The sequence below is a fragment of the Protopterus annectens genome, chromosome 12.part0 (assembly GCF_019279795.1).
Source record: "Protopterus annectens isolate FY-2018-M chromosome 12.part0, PAN1.0, whole genome shotgun sequence".
Taxonomy (NCBI): Eukaryota; Metazoa; Chordata; order Ceratodontiformes; family Protopteridae; genus Protopterus; species Protopterus annectens.
This window is the reverse complement of record NC_056746.1, coordinates 99,478,972-99,499,162: the sequence shown is the minus strand read 5'-3', so window position 1 is coordinate 99,499,162 and position 20,191 is coordinate 99,478,972. Positions and strand designations below refer to the sequence as shown.

At 43.9% G+C, this 20,191-nt stretch overlaps 1 protein-coding gene across 1 annotated transcript in view; it reads left to right on the top strand.

Annotated features, from left to right (window-relative positions):
* The window catches only part of CLCN7 (chloride voltage-gated channel 7), a 1,228,907-nt gene that overhangs the window by 717,709 nt on the left and 491,007 nt on the right, over positions 1 to 20,191 (top strand). Inside the window, exon 14 of the mRNA XM_044089120.1 lies at positions 15,826 to 15,886. Within this exon, the coding sequence (XP_043945055.1) occupies positions 15,826 to 15,886 (61 nt within the window). The remainder of the gene's footprint in view (positions 1 to 15,825; positions 15,887 to 20,191) is intronic.

Here is a 20,191-nt window from a genome sequence, read left to right as displayed (position 1 = left end):
GAAAGGTCCAGCCTGGGTTGGAGCTAGAGCAGAGCCAGAAGTTAAAAATGAAGTCTTGCAGAGCATGTTTTAAAAGCATGAAAATTAGATTTTTTTTCTGATGGCCGAAGGTAGTGAGTTCCAAGTTTTGGCACTGGAGAAGGAGTAGAGGATCCCCTGCACTTTCGTTAGGTTTATGAACAGAGAGGAAGTGTTTGTCTTCTGACTGCAGAGGCCTGTTTGGGTGGTAGCTATGGAGAATGGATTTCAGGGCAGGACAGGCTGATAGCGTAAGTACAGTTTTATGTATTATAAATAGTTATGCATAGGTTAAGTGATTAGGAAGTTGGAGACACTTTAGAGTTTTAAGTCGTTCATTCCAGTACAGCTATGGAGATTTGTACTCTTAACTCCCCTTGACTGCATCCTGAGCTTTTTGACAAAATCAAGATATAGCCTCACATTTCAAATAAATGCTCATATCTCTGGAGCCATAAGTGTTGGCAAAGAAATGTAAATGGCAAACTGTTCAGCACAAACAAATCTTTAAGGCGGCAGTGTTCATGAGATTCTAAGTCTTCTTCTAAGTCATAATAGAGAAACTATAAATTGTATAACATTTTTTAAACAACTCACAATATGTCAGTAACTACTCAAGCTACATACATACTGTCAGCATTTTGTTCTTCCATCTGTGGGTTTCATATGTGGCTAAGTGGATATGGCCATGTTACTTGTTTGTTGAGCTGTTTAGTAAAATATGAACAGTATGACAATATAAAGGAATAGTACACGAACAACAATTAATATCTTTTAAACAGTACTAAACAGAGGTCAGATATCAGTGCAGATGTTCATCGTGTTACCCTGCTGCAGTCATCACACTTGGGTTATCCTGCCGTCAGGCGGTCCCGCAGTCGGCCTGAATTCCAAAGTCTTGGTCCGGCGTCGGTTGCTGTCACTTCTTCCCTGACATCAGAGCGCTAGGGGCAAAGTCTTCAGTAAAGCTAAGTACCCCGTTGGGGAACCTTTTCTTGCCTCAGTCTGATGTCAGAAAAAGTTAACAATTGCATTTCTTGTGGGAAGCAAATACCTCATAAGGACTTCCATTCCTATTGTATTCCTTGCCTAGGCCCAGACCACGACGTCACAGGTTGTCTGTTTTGTGCTAGGTTTAATAAACGAACTATCAAATGCCGTTTTGACTTCGCACGACATTACTTTGGTAGGAAATTTAATTATATCATGCCGTCGGAGCAGCCGACGACTGGCATGCCTAAAAAACGCAAGGATAAGGACAGGCAACCTAGAAACAAGCCAGACTCCGAGGCCTCTGCTGGGCCTTTCGCCGGTTCTCCGGTTTTCAGTGAGGCACCTACGCAGTCCCTGATGACCGCAGAACTGGAACCCCAGACCGCTGTGGATTCTCAAGCGGAGTCTACTAGGCCGACGCAGCCATCTTCATTAGACCCTTCCGACACCGGAGCAGAAGTAGACCCTGGTGCAGTGGAAACACCTTTGGTTGCAGAAGGTGTCTTCAGACCGACTACACTCACCATTAAATCTTATGCTACGCTTAAAACTCCTTTAAAACCAAAGAAGACTGTACATCAGTCTACAGTTCAAGGCCCCATGCCTAAGAAACAGATGCTTAAGATGGCTGAAGATTTGATTACCCTAATCAGGGGTTCCCATCCCCCTCCTGATAAAAGACCAAGACAAAAGGAGGATTATGCTTCCATTGACCAGGTTTCAATTTCCTCAGATTCTTCTGAGGAACAGGATTACACTTCTCCACCTTATGAAGACTCTGATGCTGAAGACTCTCTTCCCTCAGCATCTCCCCCTGAAGACTACTCTTTTGGGGAAACTTTACATACCATGAGGGAACATTTCCACTGGGAAGGCCAGGACTACTCTGATTCTATGAAAAGGCTCCGAGAGTTCCTTTTACTACCCCAGCACAGACCTCTTGATTTCCCAGGGTCCTAAGGGAGCTAAAGCTTGTATGGCTAAAAATCCTGTGCCCTCTGAAAGGGATTCCAGAGCCCTAGATAGATGGGGAAAGAAAATGTACACCTCAGCAACTCTGACTATGAGAGCATTAGATTGTCAGATGTTCTTCATCTCACATTGCTGCAGTCCTGACACTTGGGTAGTCCGCTGTCCCAGTCGGCCCGAATGTCAAGGCGCATTAGTCTGGCGTCAGGGCGTCAGGGTACAAATGCGCATGACCGGCGTCATTTCCTCTTTTGCCGCATGGTCCGATGCAGAAGCAGTTTTGCAAGTGCAGGTTGGCGTTCTGAGATTTTCAGTCGGAGTTTCAGACCGAATCCAAGTTGGCTAAATATTTTGGTTTTTCTTGCCTCAGTATTTTACGGATGTCAGAAAAAGTGAATAACTGTATTTCTTGTGGGAAACAGATACCTCATAGGGATTACCATACCTTGTGTATACCTTGCTTAGGGCCTGAGCACGGCGTTGTTGTCGCTCTTGTGCTAGATTTAAACGCACTATAAAGAGAAGATTAGATTGTGCCAGGTTAGTTTTGGGAAGCGGTGTAATTATAAAATGCCGTCGGATGCTCCGGCAAAAGCGCAAGGACAAAACAGCAAAGCCTAGGCTGGAAGAACCGTCCGTGCGGACGTTGGTTCTTTAGAGGCTCGGTGGAGCCAGAGGTTCAGCCAGAAATTTCTTTGGAATCCCAGGGTGAGACTTTATTACTGCAAGATGTGACCTCTCAGGAGGTAGGCCAGGCGGAAGGGGCTTCTCGGTAGCTGTTCTTCCCTCCCTTCCTAAGGTGGTTAGGCCCTCCCTGCTGTTTCCAAGGCTTCTCCCAGGGGCAGGCCAGGTTTTGTTTCAGGTGTTACCCCTAGTTCTTCAGGGTCTGTACCTAGAAGCATATGCTTAAGATGGCAGAAGATTTGATTACAATGATTAGAGGTTCTATGCCCCTCCTGATAAGAGGCCTAGGGTGGAACCTGAGCTTGGGAGTTTTGAGCAGTGTTCGGATGCTTCTGAGTCTTCGCTGAAGACTTGCAGGAGTATTCCCTTACTCTGATTCTGATATACATGATTCTACTCCTTCTGCTTCTCCTCCTGAGGATTTTCCATTTTCAGAGACTCTTCATTCCATGAGGCAGCATTTTAAATGGCAAGGTCAGGATTTCTCTGATTCAGGAAAAGGCTTAGGAATTTTGTTTCTACCCCAGCATAGGCCTTTAGCTATACCTCCTGTTCTAGATGTGGTGGAGGATGTTTTGCAGAGGCTTCTCTGAACCCTGATTCTTTGCCTCCTGCTCCAGTTAAACAGGATAGATATTATAGGGTGCCTGAAGCTCATAAGTATCTTTTAAGAGTCCTAGGGCAGACCCAGAAACTGTTTCACAGGGGCCTAAAGGTGTTAAGGCTTCTGTTGTTAAAAATCCTGTTCCTCCAGATAAAGAGGCAAGGGCTTTGGATAGATGGGGAAAGAAAGTGTATACTTCTTCCACTTTGGCCATGAGAGCTTTGAATTGCCAGTTTCACATGTTGAAATACCAAAATTATCTCCTTTCACAATTAAAGTCTAAGGTAGATGCTTTGGCGGAAGGTATTGAGTGTAAAGAGTTGCAGGATTTAGTTCATGTTTCTGAACAGGTGGGTAAGCATTCTTTGCAATGTGGTTTTGATGCTGTGCAGGCCTCTTAGGGTGGCTGCCACTGGTTCGGTTCTTCGCAGGCACGCCTGGTTGAGGGATCAGAATTTAGCTGAGCATGTGAAGACAAGGATTTTAGATGCTCCTTTACAATCTGATGTGGTGTTTGGTTCGCCTGTGGAAGCAGTTCTAAAGAAAATGGAAGACAAGGCTAAGTCTATGCAGACTGTTAAAGATTTTTGCAGGTTCAGCCTCCAGTTTAGTAGAAATTGGCCTACCAAGGGGTGGACATATCCTGCTTATGATTCCCAGTCTAGGGGTAGGTCTAGGCGTGGTAGGGGCAGAGCTCAAGGTTCTTTTAGGCCTAGAACAGGAGTTCACCTGCTCAGTCTTCTGGTGAGGGCAGGGGTCAGTCCTTTCGTAAACAGACCCAATGACCTGCCTTTTCAGCTGCCAGAATCTTCTCGTCTGGCAGCACCTTTGGGAGGAAGGTTGGCACTTTTCAAAGAAAACTGGAGTTTAATTACCCAAGACAGATGGGTATTGGATATCATTCACCACGGTTACAGGTTTTATTTCCATACCTTGCCTCCTTTCAAAGGCATGCCAGACATTCCTCCTCAACAAAGGAAAGAGGCTCACAAGCAAATTTCTCTGTTGCTCCAAATAGGGCCATTCAGCCGGTTCCTGTGCCAGAAAGGGGCCTAGGATTTTATTCTCGCCTGTTCCTAGTACCAAACAGGGGAACACGTGGAGACCAATTTTGGATCTGTCTATCCTCAACACTTATCTGGACATTCCCAAGTTCAAAATGTTGACGTTACAACAGCTTTTACCTCTGCTGGGCAAAGATCACTGGATGGTAACTTTGGATCTCAAGGAAGCTTACCTTCATGTTCCTATCAGACTAATTTGCAGGAAGTATCTGCGTTTTCGAGCTGGGAGTTCTCATTATCAGTTCTCTGCATTGCCCTTTGGCTTATCTACTGCAGAGTATTCACAAAGGTTCTGGCTCCAGTGACAGCTTTCTTCAGGCTAAAAGGAATACAAATCTATCCTTATTTGGACGATTGCCTGATTCTGGCTCAAGGAAGGGCGTGCTTCTTCAGCATTTGGAATATGTGATAGCAGTGCTAAGATGCCTAGGGTATTCTGTGAGCGAAATAAAGTCCAGTCTAGTACCCTCTCAAGACATGTGCTTTCTGGGTGTGAGACTGAATACAGCAACAGATGGCCTTTTTAACCCCGGACAAACAAAAGAATCTTTCTCTTTACTTCCATCAACTATCTCATCAGTCCGGGCTGACTGCAAGGACAGTCCTTCAAGCCTTAGGGTTCATGGCATCTTGTATTCTGGTACTTCCCAATGCCAAACTGCATATGAGGAAGCTACAGTGGTATCTCAAAAATGTATGGACACAGCACTGCCAGGATTTGGACACTGTCATTCAAATAATACCTTGCATTCAAAAGGAATTTTGTGGTGGGCTCAGGAATGTCACCTAAACAAGGGACTCTCTGTGACCCGGCCAGAGGCGAGTCAGATTCTAACGACAGATGCCTCAGACACAGCTTGGGGAGCTCATCTGAATGGAAAGTGGATACAAGACAAGTGGCCTGCCAGACTGCAGCATCTACATATCAACATGAAGGAGATGTTAGCAGTCCAGTTTGCATTACTGGCTTTCAAGGATTTACTTCTTCCAGGGCAGGTGTTGATTCTAACAGACAACACAACTGTCATGTGGTACATCAACAAACAAGGGGGAACACATTCTTATCCTCTATGCAGGCAAGCAATGATTTTGTGGGAGACTGCTTGCAACTGAATCTTCATAAGGTTTCTGCCAGGAGCACAGAACTCCTTAGCAGATGTGTTAAGCAGGCAAATCATGGATCCCCACGAGTGGAAACTGGATCTTCATGTATTTCAGACATTGACAGTGTCATGGGGAACTCCAGACATAGATCTGTTCGCTTCTCCACTAAACCACCAGCTGCCAAAGTTTTGCACGAAAAGGTTTCATCACACAGCCTGGAAAGTGGATGCTCTTTCTTTCTTTCAGTTGGAAAAATCTTCATGTGTATGCCTTTCCACCTCTGCCTCTCCTCCCAAAGGTACTCCTAAAGGTCAGACAAGACAAGCCAAGGATGATTTTAATAGCTCCAGATTGGCCTCGGCAGCACTGGTACCCATTGCTGAGGAGTCTGGTAAGGAAGCCTCCATGGCCCTTACCTTTGATTCCACACCTATTGTCTCAGAAGGACGGGCATCTACTCAATGTCAAGCTTCACTCTCTTCATCTAACAGCCTGGCATATTCTGTTTTGAACCATAGCAGGTCTCAGCTTCCTCAACAAGTTTTGAATGTGATTATGGAAGCCAGAAGACCTAGTACAAGGAAAGTGTACGCAGGAAAATGGAAGAGATTTTTATTTTGGTGTGCAGCAAAGGATTTGGATGTTTCTGAGCCAAATTTGAGTGTGGCTCTTCAATATCTTACTGAGTTATTGGACAAAGGTTTGTCTTTCTCTTCCATTAAGATTCATGCTGCAGCAATTTCAGCTCACTATGATTGTGACCCACCATTGTTTTCTCATCCTTTGTTCAAGCAATTTCTTAGAGGGGTAAAGAATATAAGACCCCCGAGCTCCTACTCCTGCTTGGGACCTCAATTTTGTGTTGGAGAAACTCACTCTACAACCGTTTGAGCCTGCAGCTACTGCTGAATTGAAATATTTGTCATGGAAGACTGCTTTTTTGTTAGCCATTACCTCTGCAAGAAGGGTGTCTGAATTGCAGGCCCTTATGGCGGTTGAGCCTTTCCTGATTTTTCATAAGGATAGGGTATCTTTACGTACTAATCCTTCCTTTATGCCTAAAGTGGTTTCTAGTGTGGCTTTAAACCAAACTATTCATTTGCCTGCCTTTTATGCAAATCCCCAAAATAAGGGGGAAAAGATTTTGCACACTTTAGATGTACACAGGCAATTACGTTATTATTTAAGCAGGACTAAGGATTTTAGGCAGTCTCAGCAGTTGTTTGTTTCGTTTGCTTTGAGTTCTCAGGGTAAGCCTGTGTCAAAACAAACTATTTCTAAGTGGATTGGGTTTGAATTACTTTCTGTTACTCCCATCATGGCAAGGAGATTCCAGCTGGGATTAGGCCTCATTCCACTAGGGCTACTGCCACTTCAACAGCATTTCTAAGGGGTGGCAACTAAGGATATTTTGGAGGCAGCTACTTGGAGTTCAGTGCATACCTTCTCTAAGCATTACCACCTTCCTCTCTACTCTAAATCTAGGGCTGGTTTTGCCACTGCTATTTTACAGGGCATGCTGTCAGCTCCTGCTTCTTTGTGATTTGCCATCCTCCCTTACCTCTGCTTTGGGATTCTACCCAAGTGTCAGGACTGCAGCAATGTGAGATGAAGAACATAGTACAGTTTTGTACCTACCATAAATGTAGATGTTCAAGATCCACATTGCTGCAGTCCACCTCCTTCCCTCTGTGTTTAGGGGTGGTTGTGGGTGGGATTGTACCTTTCTGACTTTGTATATATTGTACATATATTTGGTACAGGGGGTTTGGTGTGTTGTTTGGTTTGGCCTTATCTTTTTAGGGTCTTCTGACATCTGGGGCAAGAAAAGACTGGAAATGGCGTCGGTCATGCGCATGGGTACCCAGGCGGCCTGGCGTCAGACTAATGCGCCTTGACCGACGTCAGCCTTATACTTTGGTATTCGGGCCGACTGGGACAGCGGACTACCCAAGTGTCAGGACTGCAGCAATGTGGATCTTCGAACATCTACATTTATGGTAGGTACAAAACTGTACTTTTCACATACTGAAATATCAGCTATTCCTAATGTCTCAATTAAAACAAAAAATGAGCACACATACTGAACAGTCTGAATTCAAGGAAATGCAGGATCTGTTGCATGCAGCTGAACAGGTGGGCAAACATACTTTACAATGCGGATTTGATTCGTTGGAAGCTTCCTGTAGAGCAGCTGTTACTGGCTCTGTCATACGTAGACATGCTTGGTTAAAAGAACAAACCCTTCCTGATCATGTTAAAGCAAAATTATTGGATGCACCTTTACAGCAGGATGTATTATTTGGTGTTAAAGCAGAAGAGGCTTTAAAGAAAATGGAGGATAAGGCAAGGTCTATGCAGACGGTCAAGGATTTTTTGCAGGTACAACCCCCTCGTTTCAGCAGAAATTGGCCAACGAAAAACTGGTCCTTTCCAGCTTCTGGCAGATCACAGAGAGGCAAATACAGACACACAAGGGGCAGAGGTCAGTCACAAGGCCCTTACAAACCTCGCCAATGGGGTACTGCTACCCAGAAAGGAGGAGAAGACAGGCCCCAAGCTAGCAGAAGACAAACACAATGACTCGACCCTCAAACTACCCAACAAATTTCTCTTGGCAGCTCCCTTGGGAGGAAAATTAGCTTTTTTTGCAGATAACTGGCACATCATCACAAAAGACAAATGTTATCTAGACATTGTCTCTCAAGGATACAGATTCCACTTTCATACCTTACCAAGGATAAAAGGAATGCCAAACCTGCCACCAAATCAATGGGCAGAGGGACAAAAACAAATTACAGCTCTCATGGACATGAGAGCCATTAAACAGGTACCGACACAGGAGCAAGGACAAGGATTTTACTCAAGACTCTTTCTAGTCCCAAGAAAGGACAAAGCATGGAGACCCATTCTGGATCTTTCAATTCTAAACACCTATCTGCAAGTACCAAAATTCAGGATGCTAACACTACAGCAGCTTCTTCCCATGCTGGGCAAGAATGCTTGGCTAGTAACATTGGACCTCAAGGAGGCATACCTGCATGTCCCTATCAGACAAAATTTCAGAAGATACCTCCGCTTCATTGCAGGTTCAACGCATTATCAATTCTCTGCACTGGGTCTTCACAAAATGCCTGGCACCAGTAATTGCATACTGCAGACAAAGAATAAATCAAATATACCCATACCTGGACGACTGCCTTATTCAAGCAGAAAGCAAGGACATTCTTTTAAAGCATCTGGCATTTGTCAAACGCCTTCTAAGTTGCCTAGGGTACACAGTAAATGAAAAGAAATCAAAACTAGTGCCCTCACAAAACATAATAGTCCTGGGTGCCAGCTTGAATACAATGGCCTAGATGGCTTATCTCACGCCAGACAAGAAACAACAGCTGACTCAATACTTCAAAATAATGGCAACAAAGACCCAACTCCCTGCAAGAAAAATTCTGCAGGCTTTGGGATTCATGGCATCTTGCATACTACTAATACCATTTGCAAAACTGCATATGAGGAAATTACAATGGTACCTGAAAAGCGTATGGACTCAGCACAGCCACAGCTTGGAAACGATGATACCACTCATTCCCTGCCTTCAGCAGGAGTTTCTATGGTGGGCACAGGCTTGTCACCTCAACAAGGGTCAGCCTCTCACCTTACCCATAGCCAGGCAAACTATGACAACAGATGCATCGGACTATGCCTGGGGAGCACACGTGGCAGGACAGTGCGTTCAGGGCAAATGGACTACAGATCAGAGGCATCTGCATATCAATCAAAAAGAAATGCTAGCAGTACAGAATGTCCTAACAGCTTTCAAGAACCTCTTGCACCCAGGACAACTAATAAAAAAGACGGACAATACCACAGTAATGTGGTACATAAACAAGCAAGGGGGCACACATTCCTACCCTCTATGCAGGCAAGCAGTGACCTTGTGGAACACTTACCAGGTTCAATTACAAGCACAATTCCTGCCAGGAAAGAAAAACACATTGGCAGACGACCTAAGCAGAAACATCATGGATCCACACGAGTGAAAACTAGATCCACAAGTATTTGCAGTGATAGCTCAAAAATGGGGACGCCCAGACATAGATCTGTTTGCAAGCCCCCAAAACTGCCAACTTCAAACATTTTGCACAAGGACATTCCATCCACAAGCTTGGAAAGTGGACACCCTCTCATTCAGTTGGAAAACATTAACATTGTATGCCTTTGCTCCACTGCCTCTTCTTGCAAAGGTAATGCTGAAAGTCAGATTAGAGAGGACACAAGTGATACTCCTTGCACCAGACTGGCCATGCCAGCATTGGTATCCAATTTTAAGGAACATGGCCCATGTCCCACCATGGATTGTACCACAAACTCCTCACCTGCTCACCCAGCGAGACCATCAGATTCTACACAGCCAGCTCAAGACTTTAAACCTGGCTGCATGGCAAATTACCTAAGCAACCAGCCAACACCTCTATCCAAAACAGTCTGGAGGCCAGGAGGCCCAGCACCAGGAAAACCTATTCAGACAAATGGAGAAGATTTTGCCCCTGGAACCAGGCTAAAGGCCAAAATCCTATTGATCCAAACATTCCTCAGATTCTACAATATTGAACTGAGATGTTGCACAAAGGTCTTTCCTTTTCATCTATTAAGATCCACGCCTCAGCAATTTCAGCTCATTACAAAACGGATCCTCCTTTATTCTCACATCCACTCCTAAGACGGTACCTCAGAGGGGCTAAGAACATAAGACCACCAAGGAGAGCACCAACACCTACTTGGGATCTCAACTTTGTTCTGGAAAATCTTATACTGCCGCCCTTTGAACCAGCTTTTTCAGCTGATTTAAAATTTCTTTCATGGAAACCTGCCCTGCTACTTGCAATAATCTCAGCTAGAAGAGTCTCAGAGCTACAGGCACTAATGGCAGTGGAGCCTTTCCTCATTTTTCATCAAGACAGAGTCTCTCCACGAACTAACCCTTCCTTTATGCCAAAGGTGGTATCCAGTGTGGCCCTAAACCAAACCATTCATTTGCCCACCTTTTTCCCAAATCCCCAGAACAAAGGAGAAAGACTCTGCACTCTTTGGACATTCACAGGCAATTACGTTACTACTTGGATTAAACTAAGGCTTTCAGAAATTCTGACCAGCTCTTTGTAGCCTATGTTACAGGATCACAAGGAAAAGCTATCTCAAAACAGACCATTTCTAAATGGATAGGGCATTGCATACGTTTCTGCTACACGCATCATGGGAAACCGGTACCTACTAACATTAGGTCCCACTCCACCAGGGCTACAGCTACATCAGCAGCCTTTCTCAGGGGAGTGCCAACCAAGGATATTCTGGAAGCTGCAAATTGGAGTTCAGTGCACACCTTCACCAAACACTATCACTTACCTCTATATTCAAAGACTAGAGCTGGTTCTGCCACTGCATTTTTGCAGGGCCTACTAGCTCCTTCTAACTCTGTTTAACTCTACCTCCCATCCTTTGCTTTGGGATTCAACCCAAGTGTGATGACTGCAGCAGGGTAACACGATGAACATAGTACAGTTTTTTACCTACCATAAATGTAGATGTTCGAGTGTTCACCCTGCTGCAGTCCAGGTTACCCTCCCTCCATCCCCTCTGAACTAGCTGGACTTATCTATACCATTCTATCCTGTACAACCTCTGTGGTGTATTTGCTTGTGCCTAAAGGTATTGCTTTATTTTTATCTAGCTATGTGTGTATATATATATATATATATATATATATATATATATATATATATATATATATATATATATATTTTGCCTACCTATTGGGGGCACCTGACATCTGACATCTGGGGCAAGAAAAACTGAAGAAAATGGCGTCAGATGCCTCTTATATACCCCTGGCGCTCTGACGTCAGGGAAGAAGCGACAGCAACTGACGCCGGACCATGACTTTGGAATTCAGGCCGACTGCGGGACTGCCTGATGGCAGGATAACCTAAGTGTGATGACTGCAGCAGGGTGAACACTCGAACATCTACATTTATGGTAGGTACAAAACTGTACTTTGTGTCACACATCATGTAAGTTTTTAGATGAAATTATTCAATGGCTTGTATCTAGCACTGTTTAAAAATTATTAATACAGATATTAGCAAACTATATTAGATGCTTAGAGACATCAGCTGGATGTAACAGCAAAAGCATCTGTAGGTGTCACTAGGCTGTAATGAGTTGAGAGGTTAAAAGTGGTGTGTGAGGTGAGAGACGGTTGTTGCGAATTTTGCAATTTTTTTATAGCATATTTGAATTTTTGTCTTTAGGGAAGTTTGTAAGTTGGTAAGAAATGGGGCATCGTAAAGCAGAGAGGGTAGGAGTAGAGTGCCAGCAGGGGGGCTCTTGTAGCTGGGTTTAGGAAAGCATTCTGAGTTTTTGGTGCATTTTTTGATATTATTGTAAATGTGAAGCTCGAGTTTGAGTTTGTCAGTGTCAATTTCTGTGTTATTAAGGGAAAAGATTTTAAATTTGGTAGTTTGTTGACTGTGAGTTTTTGGGGTGAGTCAGTGCTGTTTCGTTTTATTAGGGTTTAATAGAAGGTAGGCATTGGTAAGCTCAGTCTTACTGGAGGACAACGCTTCTTGTATTATTTGTTGAAGATGTGACAGGTTATTAGATATGCATATAAACATATTCATCAGCATATTGGATTAGTGAGGCTTAATAAGAGGCAGTGTGCAGATTACTGATGAATGCTGGACAGAGGCACAGGAACATATCTAAGGGGGTGGCGAAAGCCAGCACATTCTGGCTAGGCTTATAAATGCCTTCAGGCAAATAGCCTGGTACCTACCTATGAACCTATGGTGTCCTATCCTGGACCTTTCTATCTTAAACACCTTTTTGGTGATTCCAGAATTCAAGATGCTAAGTCTTCACCAATTGCTTCCTATGCTAGGCAAAGATGCCTGGTTGGCAACACTGGATTTAAAGAAAGCCTACCTGCACATCCCAATCAGGGAATCTTGCAGAAGATACCTAAGTGTCAAAGCAGGCTACATGCACTATCAATTCTCTGCACTGCCCTTTGGCTTATCTACTGCGCCCAGGGTATTCACAAAGTGCCTAGCCCCAGTCATTGCATTTTGCAGGCAAAGAAATATTCAAATATACCCATACCTGGACGATTGTCTAATTCAGGCAGAAAGCCAGGAAATACTTTTGAATCATCTGGCATTTGTACAAAAGGTGCTAACCTGTCTGGGGTACACCATAAACGAAAATAAATCACATCTGGTACCCTATCAACAAATTATATTCCTGGGAGCAAGCTTGAACACAACTTCCCAGATGGCTCTCCTCATGCCAGAGAAACAAATTCATTTGACAACTTACTTCAAACTAGTGGCCACAAAAACCCTGCTATCTGCAAGGCTACTGCAAACCTTGGGGTTCATGGCCTCCTGCATTCTACTAATTCCATATGCAAGACTGCATATGAAGAAACTACAGTGGTATCTAAAAAGCCTATGGTGTCAACATTCTCAGGATCTAGAAGCAATGATTCCTATCATACCTTGCCTACAGTTAGAATTCCTTTGTTGTGCAGAGGCCTGCCAACAAAACAAGGGTCTACCATTCACTCTACCCCCTGCCGCCCAAACCCTAACAGATGCATCAGACTATGCATGGAACCAAAGTCAAATGCACCTGCATATCAATCACAAAGAAATGTTATCTGTACAGAATGCTGTAATAGCCTTCAAGGACCACATTCTTCCAGGACAATTAATGGTAAAGATGGACAACACCACTGTCATGTGGTACTTAAGCAGGGAGGTACCCATTCTTACCCCCTCTGCAGACTAGCCATGGCTCTGTGGAACACAGCCTTAAGCTGCCAAGTGCATCTACAGGCTCAATTCCTGCCAGGAAAACTAAATACACTGACAGACGAACTAAGCAGAAATCTCATGGACCCACACGAGTGGAAACTGGAACCAAAGACTTTCAACATGTTGATAAACAAATGGGGGAGCCCCGATATAAACCTGTTTGTCTCCCCTCAGAACTACCAGTTGGACAAATTCTGCACAAAGACTCCCCACAAACAAGCTTGGAAAGTGGATGCTATGTCCTTCGGCTGGAAAAATCTATCAGTTTATGCCTTTCCTCCTCTGCCTCTCCTCTCCAAGGTACTACTAAAGATCAAACAGGACAAACCAAGGATGATACTGATTGCACCAGACTGGCCACGCCAACACTGGTACCCCCTCTTGCACAGTGTCACTGCTAGCCCCCATGGCACCTGCCTCAGACCCCTACCCTGCTGTCACAGCAGGAGAGCCAGATTCTGCACCCCAGCTTCAAACCCTGAACGTGGCAGCCTGGCTAATTACCTAATTTCTCCATTACCATCCCTCAGCAAACAAGTGTTGGATGTCATTTTGGAGGCAAGGAGGCCTAGTACTAGAAAATCATATGCTAAAAAATGGAAAAGATTCTGTGCCTGGAACCAAACTCAAGGGATGGCCACAGCAGTGCCCAATTTACCTCAGATTCTTCAGTACGTAACTGAGATGCTTCACAAGGGCCTTTCCTTTTCCTCCATCAGAATTCACGCCTCAGCCATTTCAGCTCATTACAACACAGAACCCCACCCCTCTTTTCTCATCCATTGCTCAAGCAGTTCCTCAGAGGGGCCAAAAACTTAAGACCACCCAGGAGAGCCTCAACCCCACCCTGGGACCTTAACTTTGTATTGGAAAATCTCACTCTTCCTCCTTTTGAGCCAGCTGCAAGTGCAGAGTTAAATTTCCTTTCTTGGAAAAAAGCTTTCCTTTTAACAATCACTTCAGCAAGAAGGGTATCTGAATTACAGGCTCTTATGGCAGAGGAGCCTTTCATCATCTTTCATGTGGACAGGGTGTCCCTCAGGACCAATCCCTCCTTCATGCCGTCTTAATCAATCCATTAGTTTGCCAACCTTCTTTTCTAACTCACAGAACAAAGGGGAATGTATACTCCACTCTTTAGATGTGCACAGACAACTTAGATTTTACTTGGACAGGACTAAACCTCAAAGGAAATCTGAACAACTGCTGGTGGCACTTGCTGCAGGGGCAGAGGGAAAAGCTATTTCAAAACAAACCATTTCTAAGTGGATAGACCATTGCATTAATTTCTGCTATAAGCACCATGGAAAACCTATCCCACAGGGGATGAGACACCATTCAACCAGGGCTGCATCTACCTCTGTAGCCTTTCTCAGAGGTGTCCCTACCAGAGACATCCTAGAAGCTGCCACCTGGAGTTCTGTACATACTTTCACCAAGCATTACCATTTGCCAATTTTGTTTAAATCCAGAACTGGCTTTGCCACTGCAGTTTTGCAGGGTCTTATAGCTGATCCTAATGCTATCTAAATTCTTCCTCCCATCCTTAGCTTTGGGAATCTACCCAAATGTGATGACTGCAACAGTGAAACACGAAGAACATAGTACAGTTGTGTACACTTACCATAAATGTGGATGTTCGAGTGTATTCACTGTTGCAGTCCTAGTTACCCTCCCTCTAGCCCCCTGACTACTTCTGGCTATACCTCTTCTCTCCTTGCTATGCTTAAAAGCTTTTTGGTGTATTTGCTTTTTTGTTGGAGGTATAACATTGTATTTATATATATATATATTTTTTAATATTTAATTGCTTCCCGTCAGGGGGTACCTGACATCTGGGGCAAGAAAAACTGATGTAATGGCATCAGCTGCATGCTTTACACCCCTGACTACCTGACATCACAGAAGATGAGACAGCAGCCAATGCAGGACCCAAGACTTTGATAATCAGGCCTTATAGCTGGTCCTAATACTGTCTAAATTCCTCCTCCCATCCTTAGCTTTGGGAATCTACCCAAATGTAATGACTGCAACAGTGAATACACTCGAACATCTACATTTATGGTAAGTGTACACAACTGTACGTTATTGATTCACTGCTCTGCAGGGTACTGGGGTATTTAGGAAGAATGGGTTCGGCATCAGATAGTGTTATATTGTAGGGAAAGGGCCTCGATTGTAAGAAATATGAAAAGGGACAGTCTATGCAAGGAGACATAAATGTACACCACAGTGAATGGTCATTGTGTTGAAAAGACAGTGTAAGGTTTTCATATGAATTTTTCAAAGCTCTTACATTAGATAGAAAAAATATGTGAGATGAAAATTCTTTACTTATGTTTTTAGCGTATCTATCTGCTAATTCTAAATTATTTCAAACAGAATCTTGAAGATATAGATATTGTATTTTACATGTGTGTTGTGATTTGGAAAATTATTAATTATTGGATAACGGTACAGTAGTAGGTAGACACGACTTTTATTATCATATTGTTATTATTGTTATTTGTAGGTGGTGTACTGGGTGCACTTTTCAATGCTCTGAACTACTGGCTAACAATTTTCAGGATCAGGTAAGCTGTGTTTGTACCCACTTATTTATATTTTTCTTTCGTTTTTAACAAAACAGTATTATTGAACAAGTATTTGTCTGTATAAAATGTTACAGGTTGGAATTTGTACAGACATTTACAGCAGCCTTGTGCAGTCCCGTGGTGGTCTGTGACATTGAAGACACTGAATATAAGTACATATGGAGCCCCAGGGTGCGATGGAGTGCTTAGATGTGAGGTACAGTGGTAAATGTGTCATGGAAGTCACCATACTAGATGCATGGCTCTGTTGAGCACTATTATGATAAAAAGCTCTATGCTTTTATAGTTGCTAGTTACAGCTTCAAAGTACAGTGGATATAAAAAGTGTACACACTCCTGTTAAAATGCCAGGTTTTTGTGATATAAAAAAAATGAGACTACAATAAATAATTTCAAAAGTTTTGCCACCTTTAATGTGAACTATAGCATGTACAATTCAATTGAAAAACAAACAAATCTGTTAGGGGAAAAAATAAAAGACGTACAATAAGCTGGTTGCATAAGTGTGCACACCCTTAAACTAATAGGTTATAGGTTCATAGGTTCATACTAGGCTATCTGCCCAAGGGCATTTACAAGCCTAGCCCATAGTTTTGTGGCTTCACACCCCTTTAGTATGGGGAACTATACCCATTATTTTGCTGTGCCTCTGTTGAGCAGTGACACTGAGGTAATCCCTGGGGTATATCTGCGATCTCCCATCCATTGGTCAAGATTTCTCTTGAACAAGGCCAGCGAGGTGCTCTGCCTCACATATACCGGGATTTTATTCCACAGCATAGGGAGTCTTTGGGTGACTTTGTTGAAGCACCTTTTGATTTAATTATAACATTCAGTATTCTTAGGTAGGAGTCTGTCAGCATGGCACATCTTGACTTGGCAATATTTGCCCACTCTTCCTTGCCAAAAGTGCTTCAAATCTGTCAGATTGCGAGGGCATCTCTTGTGCACAGCCTTCTTCAGGACACTGCACATATTTTCTATTGGATTTAGGTCTGGGCCCTGGCTGGGACTTTCCAAAAATATATTTTCTTCTGGGGAAGCCATTCTTTTGTTGATTTGGATGTATGCTTGGGGTCATTGTCATGTTGAAAGGTGAAATTCCTGTTCATCTTCAGCTTTCTAGCAGACGCCTGAAGGTTTTGGGCCAAAAGTGACTGGTAATTCCCTCCACCTTGACTAAAGCCCCAGTTCCAGCTGAAGAAAAGCAACCCCAAAACATGATACTGTCACCACCATACCTCACCGTGGTGATGGTGTTCTTTTCGTGATGCGAAGTGTTGTTTTTGCGCCAAACGTACCCTTTGGAATTGTGGCCAGAAAGTTCAACCTAGGTCTCATCAGCCCATAATACATTTTCCCACATGCTTTTGGAAGACTTGATGTATTGTTTGCAAATTTTAACCAGGCCTGGATGTTTTTCTGTGTAAGAAAAGGCTTCTGTCTTGCAACCCTATCCCATAGTCCAGACATATGGAGAATACAGCAGGTTGTTGTCACATGTAGTACACAACCAGTATTTGCCAGAAATTCCTGCAGCTCCTTCAGTGTTGCTATAGGTCTCTTGGCAGCCTCCCTGACCAGTTTTTGTCTTGTCTTTTCATCAGTTTTGGAGGAACATCCAGATGTTCTTCGTGTTTCACTGTTGCAGTCATCACATTTGGGTTATTCCTTCCTGGATAGCCTTCGGCCGGCCAGAATACCAAAGGCTTCATATTCAGGTGTCTGCTGCTGTCGCCTGCAGACTGACGTCAGGTCATCGGAGGTATAAAGAGAGGCAGCCGATGCCATTACATCAGTCTTTCTTGCCGCGGAGCCTGAAGCAGAAACAGTTCACATGAGTGCCGGTCAGCCGTTTACCTGTCCTCGGTTCTGAATTAAAGTGAAGTCTTTGAAAGCTAAGTACCTCGTTGGGGATCCTTTTTTTCTTGCTCTGATAGTCGGAGAAAATTAATAATTGTCTCGCTTGTGGAAAACAGATACCTCATAGAGATTTTCACTTACTGTATAACTTGCCAAGGCCTTGAGCGCGACGTTCCTAATTGCCATTTCTGTGATTTGTTCAACCCGCGTACCATTCGTTGTCAGGCTAAAATTTTATCTAGGCATTTTTGTACTTCTCCGAAGTTCCCTGGTATGGTGTCAGTCAGCCGTACTACCGCCAATCTACTGAAAAAATGTAAAGATAAAGACAGAGACAGACCACAAAGGACTAAAACTTCTGATGACACTACCACTAAATTGGTTGTTGGTTCTTCGGGCCTCTGTGAGACACTTTCGCAGTCCCTGATGCCCGATTCTATTCCAGTGCAGGCCTCTCTTGAGACCCTTTTGGAGTCTGCCATGCCGCACGCCTTGACCTCCATTACCGATCCTGCGGTCGTCTCTACCTTGGATAGGTCCAGAGCCGCTGTGCAGGCACTGGCTTCCGAGGAGGGCCTTCATTTCATATTTCTGAATCCAGATCTAAATGGACGAGCTCAGCTCAGACTACTGCTGTTGCAAAACCTCCAGATTCCTTGATTATTACAAGCAAATCTATGCCGCGAAAAGCTTTGCAAAGACAACCAATGGCTTCCGGCCCAGTACCACAGTCCCAAATGCTTAAAATGACAGAGGATGTCATTTACCTTATTAGGGGATCTCAACCTACTACTGTTAAATGAAAATGAGACCTGTCCCCTGAGATTTTGCCTGAATCAGATTCAGAACTATCTGTAGCTTCTGTGGAACCAGATGATATACAGGCTCTGCATATGAGGATTCTGATGCTGACGAATCAATTCCCTCTGCCTCCCCTCCTGAGGAGTTTTCATTTGGGGAAACCTTGCATACTCTCAGGGAGCATTTCAAATGGGAAAGTCAGGACTACCCTCAGTCTAAGAAGAGGCATAGAGAATTTCTGGATCTCCCTCAGTACAGGTCCTTGGCCATCCCCTGTGTTTTAGAAGTGGTGGATGATGTATACCTGGAGACGAGCTTAAGTCCTGATGCTATCCCTCCTGCTCCCAGAAAACCAGACAGATATTAGAGTCCCTGACTCTCATAGTTTTCTGATCAGAAACCCTGCTGCTGACCCAGAGGTTATCACCCAAAGGGGTTAAAGCTACCGCATCAAAAAATCCTACCCCGTCTGATATCCAGGGTTCTGGATAGATGGGGAATAAAGGTATACACCTCCGCTACCCTTGCTATTAGAGCACTTAATTGTCAGTTCCATATGATAAAGTATCAGCAGCACATTTTGGAACTATTAACGAAAAAGATTGCAACCTTTCCTACTATGACAGAATCTAAAGAACTACAGGAATTAATGCATTCTGCCTGCCAGGTAACCAAACATTCCTTGCACTGTGGGTTTGATGCCTTAGAAGCTTCTTGCAGGGCAGCAGCCTCAGGATGTGTCATTCGTAAACATGCATGGCTTAGGGAACAGTCCCTGCCAGACAATGTGAAATCTAAACTTTTGGATGCACCCCTGCATAAAGACAACCTTTTTGGTAACAAAGCAGAAGAGGTGCTTAAAAAGATGGAGGAAAAGGCCAAATCTATGCAGACGGTTAAAGAATTCTTGCAAGTGCAGCCATCAAGGTTCAGCAGGCACTACCCCTCTAAACATTGGGCTTTTCCTGCAACCTCAAAGCAAAGTCAGTCTAGGTCTAGAAGCAGCAAATCATCCAAATCCTTTCTTAGGGCTCTCGGAGAACAAAACAGTGGCCCTCCTCCACCCCTAAACCAGGAACTTCCAGGCAACCTCCCTTTAGCAGTAAAAACAACTCATGACTCCAAATGGACTATACCCCTCGGAGGAGGGCTCTTAGAGTTCCCTCACGTTTGGGCAACTATTACTGATGACCAATGGGTCCTAAAAATAGTTTCTCAGGGTTACAAATTTTCCTTCCACACTCCACCTACTCTCAAAAGGTACCCAGACCTTCTCCCAAACCAGCGGGCTGAGGCTCAAAAACTTATCCTTTCCTTGCTCACTGTATAAAAGCAGTAAAACCCATTCCAGAAAAACAGGTGGGGCTAGGATTTTACACAAGACTATTTCTAGTTCCCAGAAAGGAAGGCACTTCGCGGCCCATCCTAGATTTATTGACCCTCAATACCTTCCTAAACATCCCAAAATTCAAAATGCTCACCCTCCAGCAGCTCTCCTACCCATGCTAATCAGGGATGCTTGGCTGGTTACTCTGGATCTAAAAGAGACATACCTTCATATCCCTATCAGGGACTCTTACAGAAAATACCTGTTTCAGAGCAGTCTCTCAGCACTTTCAG